This window comes from Stegostoma tigrinum, chromosome 2, assembly GCF_030684315.1.
Source record: "Stegostoma tigrinum isolate sSteTig4 chromosome 2, sSteTig4.hap1, whole genome shotgun sequence".
Lineage (NCBI taxonomy): Eukaryota > Metazoa > Chordata > Chondrichthyes > Orectolobiformes > Stegostomatidae > Stegostoma > Stegostoma tigrinum.
In genome coordinates this window covers 153605522-153632098 of record NC_081355.1, presented here as the reverse complement: position 1 = coordinate 153632098, position 26577 = coordinate 153605522, and the positions used below count along the sequence as shown (strand labels likewise).

Here is a 26577-nt window from a genome sequence, read left to right as displayed (position 1 = left end):
CCCAACTGGTCAGGGGGCCAACGGGGGCTGTGCCGGGTGACGACTGCCGGGGTGTTTGCTTTTTTTTTCCTTCTTTGTTTTTTTCCTTTAGTTGGTGTATGTACCCCCTGGGTAACCTGGAGCGGCTTGCATGACTGGGTAGGTGTGTAAATATGTTTTATTTTTTGTACATCTTATGAATAAAGTATATTTTTTCAAATAAAAAAAAAGTGATGAAACATCTGAAAACTAACCTTCCAGCTCAGCGAGCAAACTCACATCCAGAACCTCAACCTGAGCTACAAATCTTCTCAAAACTTGCTAGCACCTGTATTCCGCATGCAGATGACCTAAAGGCCCTCCGCTTCTTCCTGTCCCGCAGGCCCGACCAGTCCCCCTCCACCGACACCCTCATCCGCCTAGCCGAACTCGTCCTCACCCTCAACAACTTCTCTTTCGATTCCTCCCACTTCCTACAGACAAAGTGGGTGGCTATGGGCACCCGCATGGGCCCCAGCTATGCCTGCCTCTTTGTAGGTTACATGGAACAGTCCCTCTTCCGCACCTACACAGGCCCCAAACCCCACCTCTTCCTCCGTTACGTTGATGACTGTATCGGCGCCGCCTCTTGCTCCCCAGAGGAGCTCGAACAGTTCATCCACTTCACCAACACCTTCCACCCCAACCTCAAGTTCACCGGGGCCATCTCCAACACATCCCTCACCTTCCTGGACCCCTCAGTCTCCATCTCAGGCAACCAGCTTGTAACTGATGTCCATTTCAAGCCCACCGACTCCCACAGCTACCTAGGATACACCTCTTCCCACCCACCCTCCTGCAAAAATTCCATCCCCTATTCCCAATTCCTCTGCCTCCGCCGCATCTGCTCCCAGGATGAGGCATTCCACTCCCGCACATCCCAGATGTCCAAGTTCTTCAAGGACCGCAACTTTCCCCCCACAGTGGTTGAGAACGCCCTTGACCGCGTCTCCCGCATTTCCAGCAACACATCCCTCAAACCCCGCCCCCGCCACAACTGCCCAAAGAGGATCCCCCTCATTCTCACACACCACCCCACCAACCTCCGGATACAACGCATCATCCTCCGACACTTCCGCCATCTACAATCCGACCCCACCACCCAAGACATTTTTCCATCTCCACCCTTGTCTGCTTTCCGGAGAGACCACTCTCTCCGTGACTCCCTTGTTCGCTCTACACTGCCCTCCAACCCCACCACACCCGGCACCTTCCCCTGCAACCGCAGGAAGTGCTACACTTGCCCCCACACCACCTCCCTCACCCCCATCCCAGGCCCCAAGATGACTTTCCACATTAAGCAGAGGTTCATCTGCACATCTGCCAATGTGGTATACTGTATCCATTGTACCTGTTGTGGCTTCCTCTACATTGGGGAAACCAAGCGGAGGCTTGGGGACTGCTTTGCAGAACACCTCCGCTCAGTTCGCAATAAACAACTGCACCTCCCAGTCGCGAACCATTTCAACTTCCCCTCCCATTCTTGAGATGACATGTCCATCATGGGCCTCCTGCAGTGCCACAATGATGCCACCCGAAGGTTGCAGGAACAGCAACTCATATTCCGCTTGGGAACCCTGCACCCCAATGGTATCAATGTGGACTTCACCAGCTTCAAAATCTCCCCTTCCCCCACTGCATCCCAAAACCAGCCCAGCCTGTCTCTGCCTCCCTAACCTGTTCTTCCTCTCACCCATCCCCTCCTCCCACCCCAAGCCGCACCTCCATCTCCGACCTACGAACCTCATCCCACCTCCTTGACCTGTCCGTCTTCCCTGGACTGACCTATCCCCTCCCTACCTCCCCACCTATACTCTCCTCTCCACCGATCTTCTTTTCTCCCCATCTTCAGTCCGCCTCCCCCCCCTCCCTATTTATTCCAGAACCCTCACCCCATCCCCCTCTCTGATGAAGGGTCTAGGCCCGAAATGTCAGCTTTTGTGCTCCTGAGATGCTGCTTGGCCTGTTGTGTTCATGCAGCTTCACACTTTATTATCCGCTATTCAGTAAGATTGTGGCTCATCAGATTATGGTCTTAACTGTATTTTCCGTGCTTCCATTAATGCTGGACCTAAAACAAAGTATTGACCCTCTTGAATAATCATCTGGACTCAACGTAAACTTGCTCTTTCTCCACTGATGCTGGCTGACCTGCTGTCATCTCCAGCATTTGTTGTTTTCACTATTGACTAAGTATATTTGTGCCTCTAAGTATATATCACCACCTTTGTTCGAAGAGTTTCCACTCCATCTCTATTACCTGCTTACTATTTACATACCTTGAGAAGATAATTAGTTAACCTTAAATGCTGACCACCATTCCATTCTCAATTTCTCTCCTTTTCCAGTCTTATTTCCTTCTGTGATAACAAAGTGTGGAGCTGGATGAACACAGCAGGCCAAGCAGCATCTTAGGAGCAGGAAAGCTGATATTTTGGGCCTAGACCCTCCCATTATCTCTGATACAAATTTAACCTCACTGTGAAGCCTCTTCCTTAAGTCTTGGCCTGCTGTGTTCATCCAGCCTCACATTTTATTATCTTGCAGTTCCCATTATCTGTGATACAATTATTTCCTTCTGTACCTCCTCTCTCAAATAACTATTGGATCAAGTTTGATCTTTCTCAGCCTTGAATATTTTCAATGACCCAGCCTCCACTGCTGTCAGGCGAAGAGAATTCTAAAGGTTAATTACCCTTTGAAGGTCGGAGTTTCGACCCTTCGAAACTACCCTTACAATTAGACATTCTTATTTTTAAGTCATGTGCATTAGTTTGAAATCATGCTGAAACCGAAGACTTAGGAACAGAAGTAGGTCATTCAGCACATCAACTCTGTTTCAAATTTAATTAGATCATGGCTGATCTGATAATCCTCAATTCCACTTTCCTGACTTTCCCCCATAACCCTTGATTCCATTCCTACTTAAAAATCTCCTTATTTCAGCATTGAATACACTTAATGACTCAACCTTGACAACCCTCTGGCAGTAAAGAATTACACAGATTCATAACCCTCTGAGACAAGCAGCTACTTGTAACCTCTGTTTTAAATGCGTCACCCCTTATTCTGAGACTATGCCCTCTGGCCTTAGACTCCCTCACAAGCAGAAACCATTTTTCCACATCTATCCTGCCAGGTCCCCTAAGAATTTTGCATGTTCCAATGAGGTCACGTCTCAAAGAACAAAGAATGAAGAAAATTACAGCACAGGAACAGGCCCTCCAGCCCTCCAAGCCTGCGCTGATCCAGATCCTCTATCTCATTTGTCTAAACTCTAAAGAATTCAGGCCCAGTTTGCTCAACCTCACTTTATAAGACAATTCCTCAATACCTGGGACTAGCCTTTCCTCAGATAAGGGAGCAAAAATTATTCACCTTATTCCAGCTGTGGTCCAAATAGATCCTTGCACAGTTCTAGCAAAACCTTCCTACTTGTACTCCGTTCGCTTTGAAATAAAGATCAACATTCCATTTGCCTTCCCTGTGACCCACTGAATGTAAAAATGTCACTCCCAACAAGCAGAGTGCCATGGTGGCTCAGTGGTTAGCACTTCTGCCATAAAGCTCCAGCCACCTTGGACCAATTCCATCCTCGGGTGACCCTAGAGTTTGGACGTTCTCTTCACATCTGCATGGATTTCCTCCCACAGTCCAAAGATGTGCAAGTTAGGTGGATTGACTATGCTAAATGGCCCATAGTGTCGAGGGATGTGCAGGCAAAGTGGATTAGCCATGGGTAATGCAGTTTTAAGAGGATGCTCTTCAGAGGATTGTTACGGACTCAATGGGCCAAATGACCTGCTTCCGCACTGTAAGGATCCTATGCAATATATGCATGAATAATAGGGTTGTAATTGTAGGGGATCTTAACTTTCCAGACATCGACTGTGACTACCACAGTGTTAAGGTTTTGGATGGGGACACATTTGTTAAATGTGTTTAAGAATATTTTCTTTATCAATATGTGAATGTACCTATTAGAGATTAAGCAAACCTTGACCTTTCTTTGGGAAATGGAGACAGGGCAAGTGACTGGTATGTTAGTGGGGGAGCACTTTAGCACCAATGACTTTAATTCTATTAGTTTTAAAACAGTTATGGAAAAGCATAGGCCTTGTATAAAAGTTAAAGTTCTTAACTGGAGTAAGGCAAATTTTGACAGTATGAGACCGGAATTTTCAAAAGTTAATTGGCAAGAAGGCAGCTTTCAAATGTGAGGTAATAAAATTTCAGAGGCATAGTGTCCCCATTAGAGTGAAGGCTAAGGCTGGTAAGAGTCGAGAACAATGGATGATTAAAGATATTGACGTTTTGGTCAAGAATAAGAAGGAATCATATATTAAGTATAGACAACTGGGATCAAGTGAACCTCTTGAAGAGTATAAGGGGTGTACAGGCATTCCTTAGAGGGAGATCAGCAACAGGAGCTCATTGCAGCCCAGAGACTAGAACATCTTAGAGAAACCGCAGAGACCTTAAGAAAACCCAAAGCTATGTTTGACAAGAAAAGATATAATGTTGTACAATATTTTCCTATTTTTCTGTCAACTGAACAGAACATAAAGCTCTATTCAAGCAATTTCCTTTTATTCATCTTGTAATCAAAAATGGCACTAGATTGTAAGTGTGACAATAAAGCCAAGATATTTGTATCACTGACAGCCACGGGTGAGGCGCCAGGGGACTGAAGGATGGACGGTGTTGTGCCTTTATTTAATGAAGCCTGTAAGGCGAAACCCAGAAACTGTAGACCAGTGAGTCTGACAGCGACGGGTAATTTGTCAGAGGAGATCCTGAAAGATAGGATTTACGTGCATTTAAAGAGGCAAGGACTAATTAGGGTTAATCAGCAAAGCTTTGTGCGTGACAAATCGTAACTCACAAACTTGATCGAGTTTTGTTTTGAGGAAGTAACCAAGTAGATTGATGAGGACAGAGTGGCACATGTTGTCTACATGGACTTCAGTAAACCTTTTGACAGCGTTCCATATTGCAGAACTCCTATGTTCTGTCCGAAAATGGGACCCTGAACTTCCAGTTGCCTGTCACTTCAACATACCACCTTGTACCCTGGCCAACATCTCTGTCTCAGGCTTGCTGCAATACTCCAGAGAAGCTCAGCGTAAGCTGGAAGAACAGCATTTCATTTTCACTCAGGAACTCTACAGCCTTCTGGACTTAATATCCAGTCCAACAACTTTATGGCTTGAGCTTCTCTCTTGTCCTTACTTCAACTACTGCCCCCCCACCCCCACATCCATGGCCATCTGGAACCTTCCTCTCCTCTCCTTCCCTCTGACTCCATGCTGTCCCCAACCCATCCTCCTGTTGGGTATTCACCATCCCTCCTAACCATCCATTCTCTGATGCTGAACATTCTGTACTCAGCAAAGGTTCCAGCTTTATCCCTCTGCAGGCCCACCTTAACGAATTTCGAGCACCACGTGATGTCGAACTCTTCTTCCGCCATCTTTCCCATTTCTTTGGTCAGGAGTCCTCTCCCCTTCCCACAGACCCTTTTGCCCAGTTCTAACATTCCCCCTCTAGCTGGACCCCTTCTTCTGGCCTTTTACCTGCACTTGATCTGTTCATTGAGAACTATCAATGGGATATTGGTCACCTCAATATCTCTGCCACCCCGTCCTCATCACCAAATCCAACCTATTTCCCTTTGAACCGACTGCACCCTCTGTGCTTAGATTTAACCTTACCTTGTTATTAAGCCTGCCTATATGGTGGTGCTATTGTATTCTGGTTTATTGGCCTCTACATTGCAGAGGTTGAGCACCAGCTGTCAGAAACCTCCTCCTATCTTCCCCTGGACCATGACACATCAGGCCATTGTATCAACTACAGTAACTGATCTCATTTCATCTGGTGACCTCCCCACTCCATCTTGGGTGATAGTCCCCCAGCCCCACATAGCTTCATTCTACCTCCTTCCAAAAATCGACAAACAGACTGTCTGGGCAAACCCATGGTTTCAGGCTGCTCCTGCCTCAGAACTCATCTTGTCCGATCTTAACTCAGTCTTCTCTTCCCTGGTCCAATCCCTACCCACGTACATCTGTGAATCCTCTGACGCTTTACGCCAATTTCAAAATTTTCAGTTTGCCGGTTCTAGCCACCACCTCTTTACCACGGACATGGAATCTCTTTACATGCCCATTCCCCACCAGGAGGGTCTGAGGGCTCTCTGCTTCTTCCTGAAGCAAAGACCTGAACCATCCCCACCCACCACCACACTCCTCTGCTTGGCTGAGCTCGTCCTCACACTCAACAACTTTTCTATAATTCCTTTCATTTTCTTCGGGCCAGATGGGTGGCCATGGGTACCACTTGGGCCCCAGTATGCCTGTCTCTTCATGGGATACATGAAATGTTCCTGGTCCCAGACCTATTCCGGTTCCTACCCACAACTCTTTCTCCACTATATTGACGATGTTATCAGTGCTGCTTCCCTTTCTCGTCCAGAATTGGAAATTTTCATCGATTTTTGCTTCCAATTTCCACCCAGCCCTCACTTTCACCTGGTTTATCTCTGACTCCTCCCTTCCCTTCCTCTGTGTCCATTTCTCAGGATAGACTGGTCACTAATGCCCACTATAAACTCAGAGTCCCACAGCTACCTGGACCATACATCCTCACATGCCGCTTCCTGTAAAGCTCCATCCCATTCTGTCAGTTCCTGTGTCTCTGTCGCATTTGTTCTGATGAGGCCAATTTTGACAAGGGAGCCTCTAAAGTGTCCACAATTCCTCAATTGAGGATTCCCCAACACCATTGTCGACAGGGCCCTTAACTGCATCTAAACCACCACCCACACTTCTGTCCTCACCGCCTCTCTTCTCTTGCAGCAGTGATAGGGTTCCCCTTGTCCTTACCTACCATCGCGCCAGCATCCACATCCAGAAGATCATCAGATGCCATTTTCGCCACCTCCGGTGAAATGCCAGACGCACATTCGACACTTCTCCCTTCCCTTGTGTGTCTTCCGGAGGGAATGCTCCTGCTGGGACACCCTGGTCCACTCTTCCTTCATCCCCAACGTGCCTCCACCACCCCACAGCACCTGCCCCTGTAACTGGCAACGGTGCAATACCTGTCCATTTACCTCCTCCTTCCCCAGTATCCAAGGGCCTAAACATACCTTCCATGTGAAGCAATACTTCACCTGCACTTCCCAGAATCTAGTCTACTATGTTCGCTGCTCACACTGTGGTCTCCTCTACATTGGGCAAATGAAGCTTAGACAGGGTGACCATTTTGCAGAACATCTACATTCTACCTGCAAAAAAAGGCCCTGAGCTACTATTTTAATACACCAGCCTGTTCCCTGGCCAACATCTCTATCTCTGGCTTGCTCAACACAAGCTGGAAGAAAAACACCTCATTTTCCACTGAGTGACCATGCGGCCCTCTGCAACTCAATATCAAGTTCAATAATCCTATGTCCTAGACTCCTACGCCACACACCGGGTCTTGTTAACACATAGCCTGCCATTACACATGACCTATTGTTAGTCACAAACAGTCTCCATTAACTGCTATTCACACTCTTTGCCAGATCGGTATCAACTCCTTTGTCTATCCAACTGTTCTTCTCCCTCTTCAGGCTGTATCCTTTTATCCTATCGTTTACTCCCTATCCCACCCCCTCCCTATTTTCTGCAATATAGACCAACGTTTTCCAAGCTACCATCAGTTCTGAGGAAGGGTCACCGGACCCAAAACGTTCACTCTGATTTTTCCTTCACAGATGATGCCAGACCTGCTGAGCTTTTCCAGCAACTTCAGTTTTTGTTCTTGATTTACAGCATCCGCAGTTCTTTTGGATTTTATATAAATACTAAATTATCCTAGAGCAGTAAGACTGTGCCATTTTCTGGGGCTGTAGATTGTTAAGGTGCAAAGATGGCATTTAGTAAAATGATGTGCTCTTCCAGTTGGATGTGGGGGATTAGGGAAAATTTCAATATTTCTGATGATTATGCCTGTGGGAAGTGTACTTGGTTGCGAATCCTATTTGGATTGCATGGATCGGTTTGAGTTGGTGTGAGAGTTAGAAGCAATGAGGAATTTACAGAAGCTGGGGTATAATGGATGGCTGTTTCAAAAAGGGAGAAGAACTGCAGATACAGTCAAGTAGATGGGTTATCTCCAAGGAAGGTAGGAGGGGTAGGCAGATAGCAGTGGATTTCCCTATGGCTGACTGCATCTCAAACAATTATGCTGTTTTGGAAAATGTTGGGGTAATGGACTCTGGGAAATGTAGTACCGACAGCCAAGGTTCTGGTACCGAGACTGATTCTACTCTAACGAGGAGTATGTCAGATGTCAAGCGATCGATTGTGATTGGGCACTCTAGTCAGAGGCACAGATAGATGGTTCTGCAGCTGACGAGACATCAGAATTATGTGTTGCCTCCCTGGTGCCAGGATCGAGGATATCTCTGAGAGGGTGCGGAATATTCTCAAAGGGGAGAGGGACCAGCAGGAGGTCATTGTACACATTAGAACTAATAACAAGGGATGAGAAAAGGACAAGGTTCTGAGGAAAGAATTTAGGAAATTAGGCAGAAATTTAAAAAGTAGGTCCTTGAAGGTAGCAATATCTGGATCACTCCTGGTGTCATGAAATAGTGAGAGTAGGAATAGGAGGATACAACAGATGAACATGTGGCTGAGGAGCTGGTGTAGGGGGGAAGCATTCACATTTGTGGATCATTGGAATCTCTTCTGGGGTAGAAGTGACCTGTGTCAGAAGGACGGGTTGCAACTGAATTGGAAAAGGACTAATATACGGGGGTGGGGTTTGGAGGTTGGGGGAGGGGGTGGTGGTATTTGCTACAGTTGCTCAGGAGGATATAAACTAATAAGGGGTTTCGGAGGGATGGGGGTGTGGTGATAACCAGGGAATTGATGAGAAAAGAGATCACTCTGAGACTGGTGCAGTTGGGAAAAGGAACGAGTCAAGCAGTCAGAACAGGCAGGAACAAAGCAGTAAATGATGTCTGACTGATAAATTAAATTGCATTTACCCAAGGGGTAACATTACTGCTGTATGTAGGGAGGATTTTCCTGGGAGTATGTCCAGAGAAGTTATTTGGGTGCAGCTGAGAAATAAAAGGAGAAATAAAAAAGGAATACTCACTTTATTGGAATTGTAAATCCAGCCAATAGTCAGTGAGAAGCAAACTTTGTGAGGAGATCACAGTTATCTGGAAGAATAAGAAGGTGGTAATGGTAGGGGATTTTAACTTTCCAGACACAGACTGGGTCCACCATACTGTTAAGGGCTTGGATGGACACGAATTTGTTGTGTGTGCGCAAAAATTTCCTAATTTCAGAATGTGAATGTACCTACTAGAGAAGGAGCAACATTTGATATACTGTTGGGAAATGAGGCTGGCAGGTGACTGAGGTGTCAGTGGGGAAGCACTTTGGGGCCAGTGACCATAATTCTATTAGTTTCAAAATAGTGATGGAAAAGGATAGATCAGATTTAAAAGTTAAAGTTCTAAATTGGAAGAAGACCGATTTTCACAGCATTATGCGAAAACTTAGAGGTTGATTGGATGCAGATATTTGCAGGTAAAGGGATGGGTGGGAAGTGGGAAGCCTTCAAACATGAGATAATGAGAGTCTAGAGATGTCTAGTATGTCCCTGTTGGGGTGAAGGGCAAGGCCAGTAGGTGTAGGGAATGCTGGATGACTAGAGAAATTGGGGTTTTGGACAAGAATAAGAAGGAAGCATACATCAGGTACAGACAGCAGGAATAAAGTGAATCCCTATAATAGTATAAGGCAGTACGGATACTAGGAACTGCCAATGCTGGAGTCTGAGATAACAAGGTGTGGAGCTGGATGAACACAGCAGGCCAAGCAACATCAGAGGAGCAGGAAAGCTGATATTTCGGGTCTGGACTCTTCTGCAGAAATGGGGGAGGGGAAGGGGGCTCTGAAATAAACACACAGAGGTGGAGGCGATGATAGAAGGTGGACAGTGGAGCAGATAGATGGACAGGTCAAGGAGGTGGGATGAAGCCAGTAAAGGTGAGTATAGGTAGGGAGTTGGGATGGGGGCTGGTCAGTGAGGAGGGAGGAGCAGATAGGTGGGAGAATAAACGGACGAGTCAAGGAGGCGGGGACGGGGGGGGGGGGGGGTGACGGTGGTGGCTCGTTTATGGGTTGAAGTCAGGGGTGGGGAGATTTTGAAGCTTGTAAAGTCCACATTGAGACCATTGGGTTATAGGGTTCCCAGGAAAAAAATGAGGTGCTGTTCCTCCAGTTTTCGGGTGCATCGTTGTGGCACTGGAGGAGGCCCAGGATGGACATGTCGTCCAAGGAGCAGGAGGGGGAGTTGAAGTGGTTCGCGACTGGGAAGTGCTGTCGTTTGTCACGAACCGAGTGTATGTGTTCCACAAAGCGGTCCCAAACCTCCGCTTGGTTTCCCTGAAACAGGAGGCCACATCGGGAACAGCAGATACTGTATACCACGTTAGCAGATGTGCAGGTGAACATCTGTTTCATGTAGAAGTTTTTCTTGGTCCTGGGATGGAGGCAAGAGGGGAGGTGTAGGGGCAGGTATAGCACTTCCTGCAGTTGCAGGGAAAGGTGCCAGGGTGATGGGGCTAGTGAGGAGTCTGGAGCGGGCAGGGGAGTTGTGGAGAGAACAGTTCCTCTGGAGGGTGGGGAGGGTAAAATGTCCATGGTAGTGGAGTCAGATGGCAGGTGCCGGAAGTGGTGGAGAATGATGCGCTGAATCCGAAAGTTGATGGGATGGTACGTGAGAACAAGGGGTTTCTGTCTTTATTGTTATTGTGGGGAAGGGGGTGTGAGGGCTGAGGTGCAGGAAACGCAAGAGATATGGTCAAGGGCGTTTTTGACCTCTGTTGGGGGGGGAAATTGTGCTCCTTGAAAAACGAGGACATCTGGGATGTCGGGGAGTGGATTGTCTCATCTGGGGAGAAAATGCGGCAGAGGTGAAGGAATTGGGAACAGGAGATGGCGTTCTTGCAGGAAGGTGGTTGAGAGGAGGTGTAGACTAGGTAGCCATGGGAGTCGGTGGGCTTGAAATAGATCTCAGTTTCCAGGTGCTTACCAGAGATGGAGACAGAGAAGTCCAGGAAGGAGAGAGAGATATTAGAGATAGTCCTGGGGAACTTAAGGTTGGGGTGGAAGGTGTTAGTAAAGTGGATGAACTGTTTGAGCTCCTCGTGGGAGCATGAGGTGGCACTGATACAATCATCAATGTAACGGAGGAAGAGATGGGTTTTAGGGCCAGTGTAGGTATCTTTACACAGAGGATGGTGGGCGCCTGGAATGCGTTGCCAGCGGAGGTGGTAGGCGCAGACACGTTAGCGTCTTTTAAGATATATTTGGACAGGTACATGGATGGGCAGGGAGCAAATGGACACAGACGGTTAGAAAATAGATGACAGGTTAGACAGAGGATCTTGATCGGCGCAGGCTTGGAGGGTCGAAGGACCTGTTCCTGTGCTGTAGGTTTCTTTGGAAGAAAGATTGTTCCACGTAACCTGCAAAGAGGCAGGCATAGCTTGGGCCTATGTGGTACCCTTTGTTCTATAGGAAGTGAGAGGAGTTGAAGGAGAAGTTGTTAAGGGTAAGGACAAGTTTGGTTATTAACGGCAGTAGAAGTATACTTAAGAGGGGAATCAGGAGGGCAAAAATAGGACATGAGATAATTTTGGCAAATAGGGTTAACAAGAATCCAAAGGGATTCTACAAAGGACAAAAGGGTAATTAGGGAGGGAATAAGGCCCCTTAAAGATCAGCAAGATCACCTACATGAAATATGATGGCGTGAAATATTGCCCAGGTATGTCCTGTATACAAAAACAGGACAAATCCAACCTGGCCAATTACTGTCTCATCAGTCAAGAGATGGAAGGTGTCATTGTAGTACGATCAAGCAGCACCTACTGAGCAATAACCTGTCAGCAATGCCCAGTTTGGATTTTGCCAAAGCCACTCAGATCCTGAGTTCATTATACCCTTGGTTCGAATATGGACAAAAGAGCTGAATTCCAGAGGTGAAGTGTCCACCTTGCATGGTGGACAATGAGGACCCTGTGGATGTGATGTATCTGGATTTCCAGAAGACATTTGATAAGGTGCCACACCAAAGGCTGCTACATAAGATAGAGTTGCATGGTATTACAGAGAAAGCAAAGAGTAGGGGTAAATGGGTGTTTTCTTTGTTGGCGGTCAGTGGCTAGTGGTGTGCCTCAGGGATCAGTGTTAGGACTGCAATTGTTTACAAGTTACATAGATAATTTGGAGTTGGGGACTAAATGTGGTGTGTCAAAATTTGCAGATGACACTAAGGTGAGTGGTAGAGCAAAGTGTGCAGAAGTCACTGAAAGTCTGCAGAGGGATATAGATAGTCTAAGTGAGTGGGCAAAGGTCTGGCAGATGGAGTACTACGTTGGTAAGTGTGAGGTCATCCATTTTGGTAGGAATAACAGCAAAATGGACTATGTTTTAAATGGTAAAAAAATTGCAGCACGCTGCTGTGCAGAGGGACTTGGGTGTCTTTGTGCGTGAATCGCTGAAGGTGGGATTGCAGGTGCAGTAGTTAGCTAAAAAGGCAAATGGAATTTTGTCTGCCATTGCTAGAGGGATGGAGTTTAAAAACAGGGAGGCTATGCTGCAGCTGTATAGGGCCATGGTGAGGCCACACCTGGCATACTGTGTGCAGTTTTGGTCTCCTTACTCGAGGAGATATACTAGCACTGGAGGGGGTACAGAAGAGATTCACTCGGTTGATTCCAGAGTTGAAAGGGTTGGATTATGAGAAGAGACTGAGTAGATTGGGACTATACCCATTGGAATTCAGAAGAATGAGGGGAGATCTTATAGAAACATATAAGATTATGACGGGGATGGTAAGGTGAAGGCAGGGAGGTTGTTTCCGCTAGCAGGTGAAACTAGGACTTGAGGGCATCGCCTCAAAATAAAGGGAAGCAGATGTAGGACTGAGGTCAGGAGGAACTTCTTCACCCAAAGGGTTGTGAAACTATGGAATTCCCTGCCCAGCGAAGCAGCTGATTCTATCTCGCTGAATGTGTTTTTAAGGTAAGGCTAGTTAAATTTTTGAACAGTAAAGGAATTAAGGGTTATGGTGAGTGGGCGGGTAAGTGGAGCTGAGTTCAAAAAGATCAGCCATGATCTTATTAAATGGCGGGACATACTCGAGGGGCCAGATGGCCTACTCCTGCTCCTAGTTCTTATGTTCTTATGAAGTGAGTGATAGCCCTTCGATACTAAGGCTGCATTTGACTGACTGGGGCTTCAAGGAACCTGAGTAAAACTGAAATCAATGTGTCTCAGAGGACAACCTCTCTGCTGGTTGGAGTCATTGCTGGCACACAGAAAGATTGTCATATTTGTTAGACGTCAATCATCTCGGTTCCAGGGCATCTGTACAAGAGTTCCTCAGAGTGGTCCCCTAGGCCCATCAGACCATAAAATATAGCAGCAGAATTAGTAAGGAGACCAAAACTGCACACAGTATGCCAGGTGTGGCCTCACCATGGCCCTATACAGCTGCAGCATAGCCTCCCTGTTTTTAAACTCCATCCCTCTAGCAATGGCAGACAAAATTCCATTTGCCTTTTTAGCTAACTACTGCACCTGCAATCCCACCTTCAGCGATTCACGCACAAAGACACCCAAGTCCCTCTGCACAGCAGCGTGCTGCAATTTTTTTACCATTTATTCAACCCATTGAGTCTTCAGTGTTCAGTCATGGATGTGTTTCTCAACCCCATTCTGCTGCTTCTCCCTATAGTCCTTGATCACCTTACTAATCGAGAATCAATCTTTGTCTTAAATACACCCAATGAATTGGCTTCTGCAGCCTTCTGTAGCGATGAGTACCAGAAATTCACTACCCTCTGGCTGAAGAAATTCCTCCTCGTCTCAGTTCTAATGGGTGATCCCTTCACTCTGAGGCTGTGCCCTTTGGTCTTTGTTTCTCCTACTAGTAGAAACATCTTCTCACATTCACTCTAACCAGAGCTCTCAGTATTCTGTAAGTTTCATTCAGATGCCCCCTCTTCCTAATAAACTCTATCAAGTACTGACCCAGAGTCCCTAACTGCTCCTCATATGAGAAGCCTTTCATCCCCAGAGTCATTCCTCTGCTCCATCGTTAACGACCTTCCCTCCATCATAGGGTCAGAAATGAGGACATTTGCTGATGACTGCCCAATGTTCCGCACCATTCATGACCCTTCAGATACTGAAGCAGTCTGTGTTTAAATGCAACAAGATCTGGACAATATCCAGCTTGGGCTGACAAGTGGCAAGTGACATTTGTACCACGCAAATGGCAAGCAATGACCATCTCCCATAAGAGACAATCTAACCACTGCCCCCCTGGCATTCAGTGGTGCTACCATCACTGAATCTCCCACTTTCTACATCCTGGGGGTTACCATTGACCACGAACTTAACTGGATTCACCATATAAATACAAGATTAGTTCAGAGGCTAGGAATACTGTGGTGATTATCTCACCTCCTGAACCCTCAAATCTTGTCCCACCATCTACGAGACACAGTCAGGAGTGCGATGGAATACTCTCCACTTGCCTAAATAGTGCAGCCCCAACTACACTCAAGAAGCTTGACACCATTCAAGACAAAGTAGGCCACTTGATTGGCATCACATCCACAAGCATCCACTCTCTCCATCACCAATGTTCAGTATAAATAGTGTGAACAATCTACAAGATGCACTGCAAAAATTCCCTTAAGATTCACAGACAGTGCCTTGCAAACTTGCGACCACTTCCATCTAGAAGGACAAGGGCAGAAAATACATGGGAATACTACTATCTGCAAGTTCCCCTCCAAGACACTCACCATCCTGACTCAGAAAGATATCGCCGTTCCTTCACTGTTGCTGGGTCAAAATCCTGGAGTTTTCTCCCTAAGTGCCTTGTGAGTCAACCTTCAGCGTATGGACTGCAGTGGTGCAAGAAAGCAGCTCATCACTACCTTCTCAAGGGGCAACCAGGGACAGGCAATAAAGGTTGGGCTCAGCCAGCAACGCCCACATCCCACAAATAAATAAAAATAGATAAAAAACAAACAAAGCTAGGATTGAACAAAATTGCAGTGCGGGACCAACAACCTGTTCCCTTAGTCTAGATATTTTCTATATCAACCTGTTCAGCAGTATTACTACACACCTTTGGAGCAGGAGGGACTTGAACTCAGGCCTCCTAGCTGAGAGAAGGGGACACTGCCATTGCACTACAAGAGCCCTACGCCAGTGGTTTGTCCAGACCAATGTTAGTTTACAGTCCGACTAATTTGGAATTACAGAATCTTGCAACACAGACCATTCACCACATCATGCGAGTGATGAGATTTTGGTGAGTCTATCCAATGGGTCCCACTGCCTTGTATTTTCCCTGTAGCATTGTGAAACTTTACCCCTTCACATATTTATCCAATTCCCTTTAAAAAGTTGCAGCTAAATGGAACTGAAAGTTTCCAAGTCAACACTTAATATCCAAGTACTATCACCTACTTCCTCAATTTGTAATGAGCCAAAGAAGTATATAGGAGAAAAGGAGACCCGAAGCTTAGTCAAGGGTTGGCTTCTACGTTGTCTCTTAGGAAAGTTCATTAGTGTGCACTTTCTCACTCAGTGTATGTTCACCTGTGTGTGTATGTGTCTATTTGTCCATTTGGGTAATGTTGTTTAAGAACAATATTTATTTAGGAAAAGCTGCAAGGAGAAGCCTGGGAACTATAGACCAGAGAGTCTGATGTTAGTCGTAGGTCAGATGATGGAGGGGCTTCTGAGAGACAGGGTTTAGATGCATTTAAATGCATTACATGCAAGGACTGATTAGGAATAGTCAGTATAGTTTTGTGCATGGGAAATCGCGTCTCTCAAATTTCATTGAGTTTTTTGAGGCTGTGATCAAGAAGATAGATGAGGGTGGAGCAGTAGGCATTGGCTTTAGAATGGCCTTTGACAAGGCTTTGCATGGTAGACTGTTTAGTAAAGTTTGATCACATGGGATTCAGGGAGAACTTGTCAATTAGATACTAAATTGGCTTGAAGGTAGGAGACGGAGGATGATGGTGGGGTTTTTTTCAGACTGGAGGCCTATGAACAGCACTGTTTTGCAGGGATCTGTGCTAGATCCACTGTTTGTCATTTATAGAAACAATTTGTATAAGAATATAGGAAGCATGGTCAGTAAGTTTGCAGATGACACCAAAACTGATGGTATGATTGACAGTAAAAAAGACTATCTAAGATTACAAAGAGATCTTGATCAGTTGCGCCAATGGGCTAGGAGCGACAGAAGGAGTTACATTTAGATAAATGTGAGGTGTTGCATTTTGGTAAGACGAACATAATCAGAACTAACACAGTTAATGGTAGGGGCTTGGAAATGTTGTCAGACAGAGAGACCGAGGGGTTCAGGTACATTGTTACTTGAAAGCCGCACACAGATAGACAGGGTGGTAAAGAAGGTGTTTGGCATGCTTGCTTCACTGCTCAGACCGTTGAATTTAGGAGTTGGGATGTCATATTGTGGTTGTACAGGACATTGGTGAGGCCACTTTTGGTGTACTGTGTACAGTTCTGGTCACCCTGCTACAGGAAAGATATTATTAAATTGGAAAGATTGCAGAAAAGATGTACAAGGATGTTAGATAACAAAGTGTGAAGCTGGATGAACACAGCAGGCCAAGTAGCACCTCAGGAGCACAAAAGCTGACGTTTCGGGCCTAGACCCTTCATCAGAGAGAATTTCTGATGAAGGGTCTAGGCCCGAAACATCAGCTTTTGTGCTCCTGAGATGCTGCTTGGCCTGCTGTGTTCAGCCAGCTTCATACTTTGTTATCTTGGATTCTCCAGCATCTGCGGTTCCCATTATCTCTGTACAAGGATGTTACCTGGACTGACTGCTTGAGTTATAAGGAGAGGCTGGATGGTTTGGGAATTTTTTCACTGTAGTATAGGAGGTTGAGGGGTGACCTCATAGAAGTTTATAAAATCATGAGGGCATTGATAAGGTGAATAGCAAAGATCCTTTCCCCAGGGCAGGGGAGTTTAAAACAAGATGGTATAATTTTAAGGTGAGACACAGAAGATTTAAAAGGGACCTGAGGGGCAATTTTTCACACAGAGGATGGTTTGAATGGAACTGCCAGAGGAAGTTGTAGTTTACAACGTTTAAAAGACATTTAGACAGGTACACAAATAGAAAAGGTTTAGAACGATATGGGCCCAATTCGGGTAAATGGTCAGCATGGACAAGATGGATGAATGGGCCCGTTTCTGTGCTGTATGACTCTGTGCATGTGTGGGTTTATTTGTGTATATTTGAGTTATTGTCTGTGCTTCTGGGTATCTGCATGTATGTTTGCTTTGTATATCTGGTTTGTGAGTCAGTGCTTTTATGCCACTGTGTGCGTTTGGGTTCTGTGGGTCTGCCTGTTGTTTATAATTAGCCATCTGTCTGTGTCTGGCTGTGCTGTGTAACGAATAGGTGATTGTACAGAAAGTGTAAGTTCAGCCCCAGTGAAAGATTGTCAAATCAGGGCAGTCAAATCCAGTGTTGACATTTTAACTTGACGCTTTTTGCTGACTTGCCATCCTGCACAAATCCTCTTGGTTTAAATCCCCTTGTGGTCATTTTGGACTTGGCTCTGTTTGAAACCATAGCGACCAGCAAAACTCAGCAGAGCGGACCGACTGCAATACAGGAGGTAAGTGATCTCTGGTATCAGACAAAGTACAAATAGCAACAAAAATAACATGGAAAATATCTCGATGGACAAAAGCTTGACAGAACAGAAATCTACTTATGAAGCAGAACTGGAGTTTAAACAATCAAGATTTAGACAGAAATGAAGGTACAAACTGAAAGAAGATAACAATATAGATTTCTGGCAAGAACATTCCAAAATGCTATTTCAGATTTGATTTTTGATTTTAAAAGAACGGTCCAATGAAATATACTGTTTGAGCCACAGACTGGATAATGCTTTACATCCTTAGTTGGGAATAAGACACTGGTTAACTGTCACATTAACTATTTCATGAACCAACTCATAACCGAATGTACAGTTGATGGTTAACGTTTTGCTGCGTCACTCTAAACTCAGTTCAGGAATGAAGGACATTCAGAGAATATTATAAACTCATGACTACTTGCAATGTGTTGTGTGTGTGCTTTTATTAGTTGGATGCATATCTTACACATCACGAGAGCAGACCATTTGGCCCATTGAGCAGGGGTGAACACTGAATGTGGACTGACATGCTGCACATGAGCATAGGGATTATAAGTAGTAGGTACCTCAGTGGCTCGAGCATGCTCCTCTATACAGTTAGATTATTCCACACCCAGAAGGGCCTAGGCCCGAAACTTCAGCTTTCCTGTTCCTCTGATGCTGCTTGGCCTGCTGTGTTCATCCAGCTCTACACCTTGTTATCTCATTTTTGAAGTGGTCCCAGTTGTAACACTTTACATGTTTCAATTAAATTGCCTCCTACACTTCTAAACACCAGCAGGGATAAGCCATCCTGTCGGATTGCCCTAACCATGAGATGTGCGTGTCATTTCTCATTCAAACTTATTGGACAGATAGATGTGCTCTGGAGCAGGCAGCTTCAACTCAGGATTATGTTAGAAGGGTTACTTTGTTGCTGTTTCAGAAAGGAGGAAAATGGATTTGTTGGACATAAATTGTGATTAAGTTTTGCACTCAGTACACTTCACTCAGAATTATCCAACAATAAAATAGTGGGCTTTTTATGCACAAATAGAAATAACAAAAGAATCTGGGATCACATGTAAACTCTGCAGAGATGCAGTTAAATAAAAGCAAAATGCTGCAGATGTTGGAAACCTGAAACAGAATGCTAGAGGAACTCAGTGGGTCTGGCATCATCTGTGGACAAAGAAACAGAGTTGATGTTTTGAGTCCTGCATAATCTTGAATTGGGATAGTAAATTGCCTGCTTTTGACTGGCACAGACTCATAGAATCCAACAGTACAAAAGAAGCCATTTATTCCATCGAGTCTGGATTATCAGAAATATACTAAATCCGCAATAGTCCCACTTTACAGGACTAAGCATATAGTCTTTTTCAGTTTAGTAGACGTCTATGACTGTGACTCTTCAGAACCATTCTGGGTTCTGAAGAAGAGTCATGATGGACATAAGACATTAACCCTCTCCCTCTCTCCTCCACCAATGCCGTCAGAGCTGCTGAGTTTTTTCAGCATTCTCTGTGTTTGTTGCAAAGGTACAGCACAGTTTAACGAGTGGGAATTTAATTCTGGTTGCATCAGGACAGGTGAAAATGTACAGGTTTGATCAGTGAGGAATCCAGTGGCCTTTCTGTTAGGGTACTGGGAATTGGGGGCAGGTGGTGAGTCAGATCGAGGGTCAGATCGTGATTAGGGAAGCACTTCAGAGCCAAGGCAGCTCAGTGACAGACTGGAAAACATAAAGATTAACTGCTGAGAACCTGGACCTGATTGGTGTCAGGGCAAGGAGATAGTCCAATCAGAGTCAACGTTAGCTCAGAGTCTTCCTGACCTTATTCTGAGTGATCTCAGCCAATGGGGACTTCATTCAGTCTTTGATCTCAGGCTGTTCCTGGTCTTCTGGTCACACTTCACAGGCCCACTGTGGAGATCTTACATTTATAGTTACCTCCATGGAAACCAAGACTGTGGCAGGACTTCAGAATCAGAACCAGGGCTGAAGCAAGGAAACTCATAGACTCACCGAGGCTCCTTCAAAAGCACATTCCATGACCTTGACCACATGGAAGGGCAAAGGCAGCAGATGCATGCAAACAACACCACCTGCAAGTTTCCCTCCAAGTCACACACCATCCTGGCTCGGAACCCTTCACCTTTCCTGAGTCAAAATCCTGGATCTCCCGAACAGTACTATGGTGTCTCAACACCCAAACAGCAGCAGTTGTTCAAGAGGTAGCTCATTTCTACCTTCTCTAGGTTGATTAGGATGTGCGATGAATGCTGGTCTAGACAACAATGCCCACATCCCATGAATGACCATACACTTTTTTTAAAAATAAGGCAGAGGTGGACAATAAATACTGGCTATTTAGTGACACCCAGATGAAAATAAAAGTAAATTTTATTTCATGACTTATGTTGCAGAATGTGGTGCCTGAGATGGTGACAGTAAAAAATTTGATGGTAACATTTAAAACTGAATTGTGTAAAAACTTCACGGGGCAAAATTTGCAGGAACACAAGGAATTGTATATAAATTAACTGTGTATCTCTTCCAAACAGCCAGTACAGGTAGGATGGAATGAATGGCTTTCTTCTGTGCTGTAAGATTCCAAGCTCATAAAACCAAACGTTGAACAAAGTCCAACCTTGAAAAAGGTAATAGCATAACAGGAATATTATCTAATCCTATACAGTAAAAAAGAAGATATGACTTCTTCCTTTGAGCACTAATAGTCACTAGTTGACATCATTATTAGCTATTGCGATATGAACCTCGGGTAGCTAAATGGTACCTGAGGAACCAAACTAGATGGGACTGAACGTTCTTCCCAAGTTCTGAAGCGTTTTAAACCCAAAAGATTATAAGTGATAAGAAAGACTTGGAGGGAGTGAGGAAGCCTCACAGATTGAAGTTTCTTTCTGCAAGACTACGAAAATCTGTCTGTTCTTCTGTCATCTGCTGCTGAAACGCTCAAGACTTGGCCAACTCAATCCTCTTCTGACTGTGAACCACATGCAAACATTAGTTCATCCAAAATCTCTGGTGTCTAATATCCAAACTCACACTGTGCTATTTGTTCATTGCCATGTGCTTGCACTCTCCTGAAAAGTGTTGAGTTTAAAATTCATATCCTTGTTTCAAACTCTCCTGTCATCTTGCTCCCTCCCAAACTCTACGACCTCCTCTAGGCTTTCAATCCTCTGAGAAATCACTGCTCTTCCAATCCCAATTTTAATTTACATCACCAGTAGTGACTATGGTTTCAATTGCCTTGGGCTCTGAAATTGTCTCACTATATCTCTCCATCCATATTCCTGACTCTTCTAGAGATGGTGTGTAAAATCTACATGTTTGACTCAGATTTTGGAACCTTACCTAGTATTTCCTTGTAAGTCAAATCTGTTTTTGATAAGCACTCCTGTGAACCAGGCCTCTCACAGCAGGGGTTGTGACCTTACCTCTAGACCTCCAAAAGAAACTCCAGGTTCAAGGATTTCTTGGACAGGAAAAGAATCCCAGAGGTGAAAAAACTGACTAGTTTGGTTATGCTGGAGCTCCATTTTGAAGTATACTAGGTGAAATATTCAATCATTTGCCAGTTTTACAGGTTATTCTTTCTGGGTGTTGGTGATGTGGTTCTGCAAGCTGATGATCAGCTCAGGAATCCTTTACCACCTCCTCCCTTACACAAAGGAAAAAGTTAAAAAGTGTGTGTGAAGATTTGCTTTAAAAAAAATTTGCTTTAACTAATATTTCACTATTCCTGTGAAATACCTTGGGGATGGTTTATATGAGAGTTATGATAGGAAGACCATTTTGTGCAGGATAAAAAGGTAAGGGCCTAATGTAAATATAGAGAGAAGTTTTATGCATTGAAACTGCAGGGAGACTTCAAAGAGTCAAATCAAGTTTGTTTTTAATTACATTAACGTTTTTTTTGCTGACTTTCTAACACAAAACAGCCAGTCATCCATTTAGAGAGATCAAAAGTCTGACTGTACTCTCACCAGCTTCATAAGGTAAACAGCTCATTTAGCACCCAAACACTTATATCACTCGGAAGGTTACTGCTCCACCCACTTTGCTTCTGGAATGTTCTGTATTAGGAACCTTTGCCTTTAAGCGTTATGTTGCCATGGAGATAAGGCTGACTTTGCTTCTGTCTCACTGGTTTCTGCAGCATTCACAAAGCCCTGTTGAGTTAGCCACCTCAAGCAACAATGGCCAACTTCAGATCTAACCTTTTCTCCTTGGGCAATTAATGCTGGTTTTGGCAGCTAGTGATCCTTGCATCCCACTAAAGAATAAAGACAAACATTGCTCTCTATCTGGTGTTATCTCCGCTCATTCTGCTATCTTCAGGGATTCTTTTGCCAATCAACTTTAAATCAGTGCCCTCCAATTCTGAACTTTTCTGCTAATGAGAACAGTTTCTTTCATGTCTCCACTGCTTTCAACTCTCATGAATTAAAACACCTCTATCAAAACCCTTCTCCAAGGAGAGGATGACCTCAACTTCTCCATCTGTTGATGTTCCTCATTCCTGCCTGGATCATCCAGTCCATGTTTCTGTTCCATATGAATAGCTTGTCCCATATACCCTACTTTGTGTTAACATCAAACGCCACTTGCCTCCTCACCCTTCACAAACATACAAGCACACACAAGTTTTTGGATAGGAAAAGCTTAATAATGCTCGTGCAGTCTGAACAAACATTGAGAACCAAATAAAAGCCTACAAGCACCATCCTGGTGAAATAGTTTCAAATTCAGACTGGCTAGGTGCTTTAAGAGCTAGGATTTGTCCGACAAATTTAACAACCCTGGAATTTCTTTTTACAGCCAATGAAGGACTGTTATTGAAATATAGTTGCTGTTGTAATCATAGAATCATTCAAAACAAAACATGCCCTTCAGCCCATCAAATCTGTATTGCCAAAGCTACGCTAGTCTTACTTTGCAGTGCCATATCCGTAATCTTAAATGTTATTACATTTCAAGAGCTCACACAAGTATTTTTTAAAGGTTGTGAGGTTTCATGCCTTAACTGTAATGTAGACAACCTGGGAGCCATTTTGATGGTTACCGCATGAAAGATCCTTGGATGAAGGACTGTCTTCTGAGGAAAGGTTGAGCAGGTTCAATCTTTATTCATTGGAGATTAGAAGAATGAGAAATAATCTTATTAAAATATATAAGATCTTGAGGGAACTTGACAGGGGGGATGCTGAGAAGATGATTCCCCTTATTGGAGAGACTATAATTAGGGAATTTAGTTTAAAAATGAGATGTGTCTCCATTAAGACCTTATTTTTTGTTCTGGTGGGTTGTGAATCTGTGGAATTTTAATTCCTAGACATTTGTGGAAGCTGTGTCATTCAATACTTTTAAGGTAGAAGAAGAAGGGTTGTTTACTGACAAGGGAGTCAAAGGGTATCGGGTATAACCAGGAAAATGGAGTTGAAGCCACAATCACTCAACCATGATTTTAATTAATTGCACAGCAGGCTTGAGAAGCTGAATGGCCTATTCCTGTTCCTAACACTCGTGTTCAAATATACTTAAGTTCCCACAGAACAGTGAGGTGAGCGGTATTTGTTGAGGGATAAGTAATGGGCCAGGAGACTGGGGTGGGGGGAAAGGAAGGTGGAGGGGGGTGTCTCAATTTACTACTGCATCCAAGTGATGATGCCTGACCCCTCAGTCAGTACAAAATTCTCTTCAAAACTGTACTGGAGTGTCAGCCTGGATTCTTGTGTTCAAGTTCTGGAAAGAGATGTAGACTTGCAAATCTTCTGGCTCAAAGTTTAAAGTGTTACCCATTGAACTGTGGCTGAAAGCTGCATATCAGCAATGGAGGAGACAACACATATGATCATTTCTGTGAATCAATGAGTTAAGATTGAGAATTAAAATCATATTTCAAAATCCTCAGTCTGGCTGCTTTCATGTTTCTGGTGAAGGAGAAAACTTGCTATCCCTATCCAGTCTGGCACATATGTGGCCCTACAGCAATGTGGTTGACCTTTAACAGTTCTTTGAAATGGCCAAGCAAGCTATTCAGTTCAGGAATGGGCAACAAGTACTGGTTCTGCCAGCAACACCCACATCCTGTGCCTGTGAATGAAGAATGTTGATTGATCTTGGTGCCAACACAGCCATTCCAATTAATTTTTTACCCAGCTCTCCTTCAAATATTAACTCCAACAAGAGAAGTTGACAATTATGTGGTTCTTCTTCACTTGGGAAGTTGAGGCTATGGAGACTGGTCATGTGAGAAGGGGATCACAACCAACTGAGATCCCCTCCTCATGTGGTATCTGTTGTTAAATCTCTCCTCAATGTTCTATACTCTGAGAATAATCCTACCTTCACCTAACTGGGGCCTCTCATCTCTGGTGTAATTCCAGCAAGATTCCTCTCTATGTGCCATCTCCAGTGTGTCCTAACATATGGTGACCACAATTGAATTTACAATTCCAGCAATGATTCTGATCCAATCATTTATCACTTCCAAAATAACAGCTGAGCCATGTTTTGAGGATGTTTTTAAAACTTGATGAGTAACATTCCTTTGAGGCAAAGCCTTAGGTCAACTTTGGGTTGGGTTCACTCCCGAAGACCTGATCATTTGAGCTTTGACCACCTTGCCCGTTCCAACACTCCTTTCATTATTTTCTCCTCCCCACACTCGTTATCTTCAGAAAACAGATAAAAACATAAACACTGCTGATCCTTCTCTAGGAGCGGCTCACAAATAATCATTAACTCCTGAAGATTCCATGTCACCTGTAAACTTATTGAAATAGTCCCAAAGACTTTGGTGTCACAGAAAATCACTTTTTTGTGTTAAACTGAGGATCATTTAAGAAGGAACCCTGCATTAGAGATAATATAAACTGCAGATGCTGGAGAATCCGAGATAACAAAGCGTGGAGCTGGATGAACACATCAGGTCAAGCAGCATCTTAGGAGCACAAAAACTGACGTTTTGGGCCTAGACCCTTCATCATTTTCTGATGAAGGGTCTGGGCCCGAAACGTCAGCTTTTGTGTTCCTAAGATGCTGCTTGGCCTGCTGTGTTCATCCAGCTCCACACTTTGTTATCCTGTATTAGATCTGATTTTATTTATTTATTGTCACATGTACCTAAGTACAGTGAAAAGCTTTGTCTATGACCAGTATGGGCAGATCATAGTAATCAAGGACAAATAGGTCGTAAGGTGAAATAAAAGCTTAGACAGAAGCATTGTTTAAGTTTAAAAGTTAGAGTTAGATCTGCTGTAGGAAGCTCGCAAGGAGTCGCTCAGTGTCAATGTCATAAAACTGCAGTTACAGTCCGATAAGGGTGGCAGGTTTACTTCTTGAGGACCATTAGATACAACAATCCATTTTGTTCAGTGGCAGCCTGATCCTATTAAATTAATTCACCTTGATGGTATTTGAATTCATGGGGGCTGGATTTTATCAAATGGCTTGTGAAACAAGTATTGGCCCCAATTCTGGCTCAGGAATCAAGAGGAAACACTGATTTGTGGCTAAGAAGCTGTTTCTGGAGCCCCTGTTCAATTAGGAAAATTAACAGCCTCTGGATAAAGAAGGCCTATGCACTGAGCCCCTGGAGATCCTGGAACAGATGGATGCTGTTGAGACAGATAGGCGAGCACATGGGTGCCTCAACATGCAGGTATCCTCTCATTTTTGCCTGCACAAAAATGTCTTTAAATAGAGAGGTTTGTAGTTAGTGAGGCCTCTATGATGGAGGGACGGCACGGTGGCTCAATGGTTAGCACTGCAGCCTCACAGCGCCAAGGACCCGGGTTTGATTCCAGCCTCGGGTAACTGTCTGTGTGGAGTTTGCACGTTCTCCCCATGTCTGCGTGGGTTTCCTCCCACAGTCCAAAGATGTGCAGGCTAGGTGGATCAGCCATGCTAAATTGCCTGTAGTGTTCAGGGGTGTGTGGGTTATAGGAGGCTGGGTCTGGGTGGGATGCTTCAAGGGGCAGTGTGGACTTGTTGGGCCGAAGGGCCTGTTTCCACACTGTAGGGAATCTAATCTAAACCCTTCATTATCTCGACCGTTTAGATCTTTGTTTGAAATTTCTTTGGCACTCTACAGTTATGACAGTACGTGGGATTTTTACAAGTCAGAAAATTGTACTTTCATGGAGTATTAGAGTCATAGAGTTATACAGCATAGAAATAGATCCTTCAGTCCAACTCATCCGCACCAACCAGATACCCTTAACTAATCTAGTCCCATTTGCCAGCATTTGACCCATAACCCTCCAAGCCCTTTCTATTCATGTTTCTATCCAGATGCCTTTTAAATGTTGTAATTGTAACCATCTCCACTACCTCCTCTGGCAGCTAGTTCCATACATACATCTCTCTAGCATGAAAAGTTGTCCCTTTGGTCCCTTTTAAATCTTTCCCCTCTCACCTGAAACCTATGCCCTCTAGTTTTGGATCTCCCTACTGTAAGAAAAAGAGCTTGGCTATTTACTCTCTCCATGCACCTCATGAACCTTTATAAGGTCACCTTCAGCCTCTGGCAGTCTAAGGAAAAAAGCCCCTGCCTATCCAGCCTCTCCCTATAGCTCAAATCCTCCAATCCTGGCAAAATCCTTGTAAATCTTTTCTGACCCTTTCAACTTTAACAACATCTTTCCTATAGCAGGGAGACCAAAATTTAACACAATGTTCTAAAAGTGGCCTCACCAATATCCTGTACAGATGCAACATGATGTTCCAACTCCGTTACGCAATG

At 44.5% G+C, this 26577-nt stretch overlaps 1 protein-coding gene across 2 annotated transcripts in view; it reads left to right on the top strand.

Annotated features, from left to right (window-relative positions):
* Positions 1 to 17684: 17684 nt before the first annotated feature.
* Positions 17685 to 26577, top strand: part of vill (villin-like) — a 158400-nt gene continuing 149507 nt past the window's right edge. The window contains exon 1 of one of the 2 annotated variants that reach the window (XM_048558282.2): positions 17685 to 17791. Coding sequence is in view for 1 of the 2 variants with exons in the window: in XM_048558267.2 (XP_048414224.1) it covers positions 17933 to 17938 (6 nt within the window). In the remaining variant the exon portion in view is untranslated. Of the gene's footprint in view, positions 17792 to 17825; positions 17939 to 26577 lie in introns of those variants that run through there. The other variant, XM_048558267.2, reaches the window with a different exon arrangement.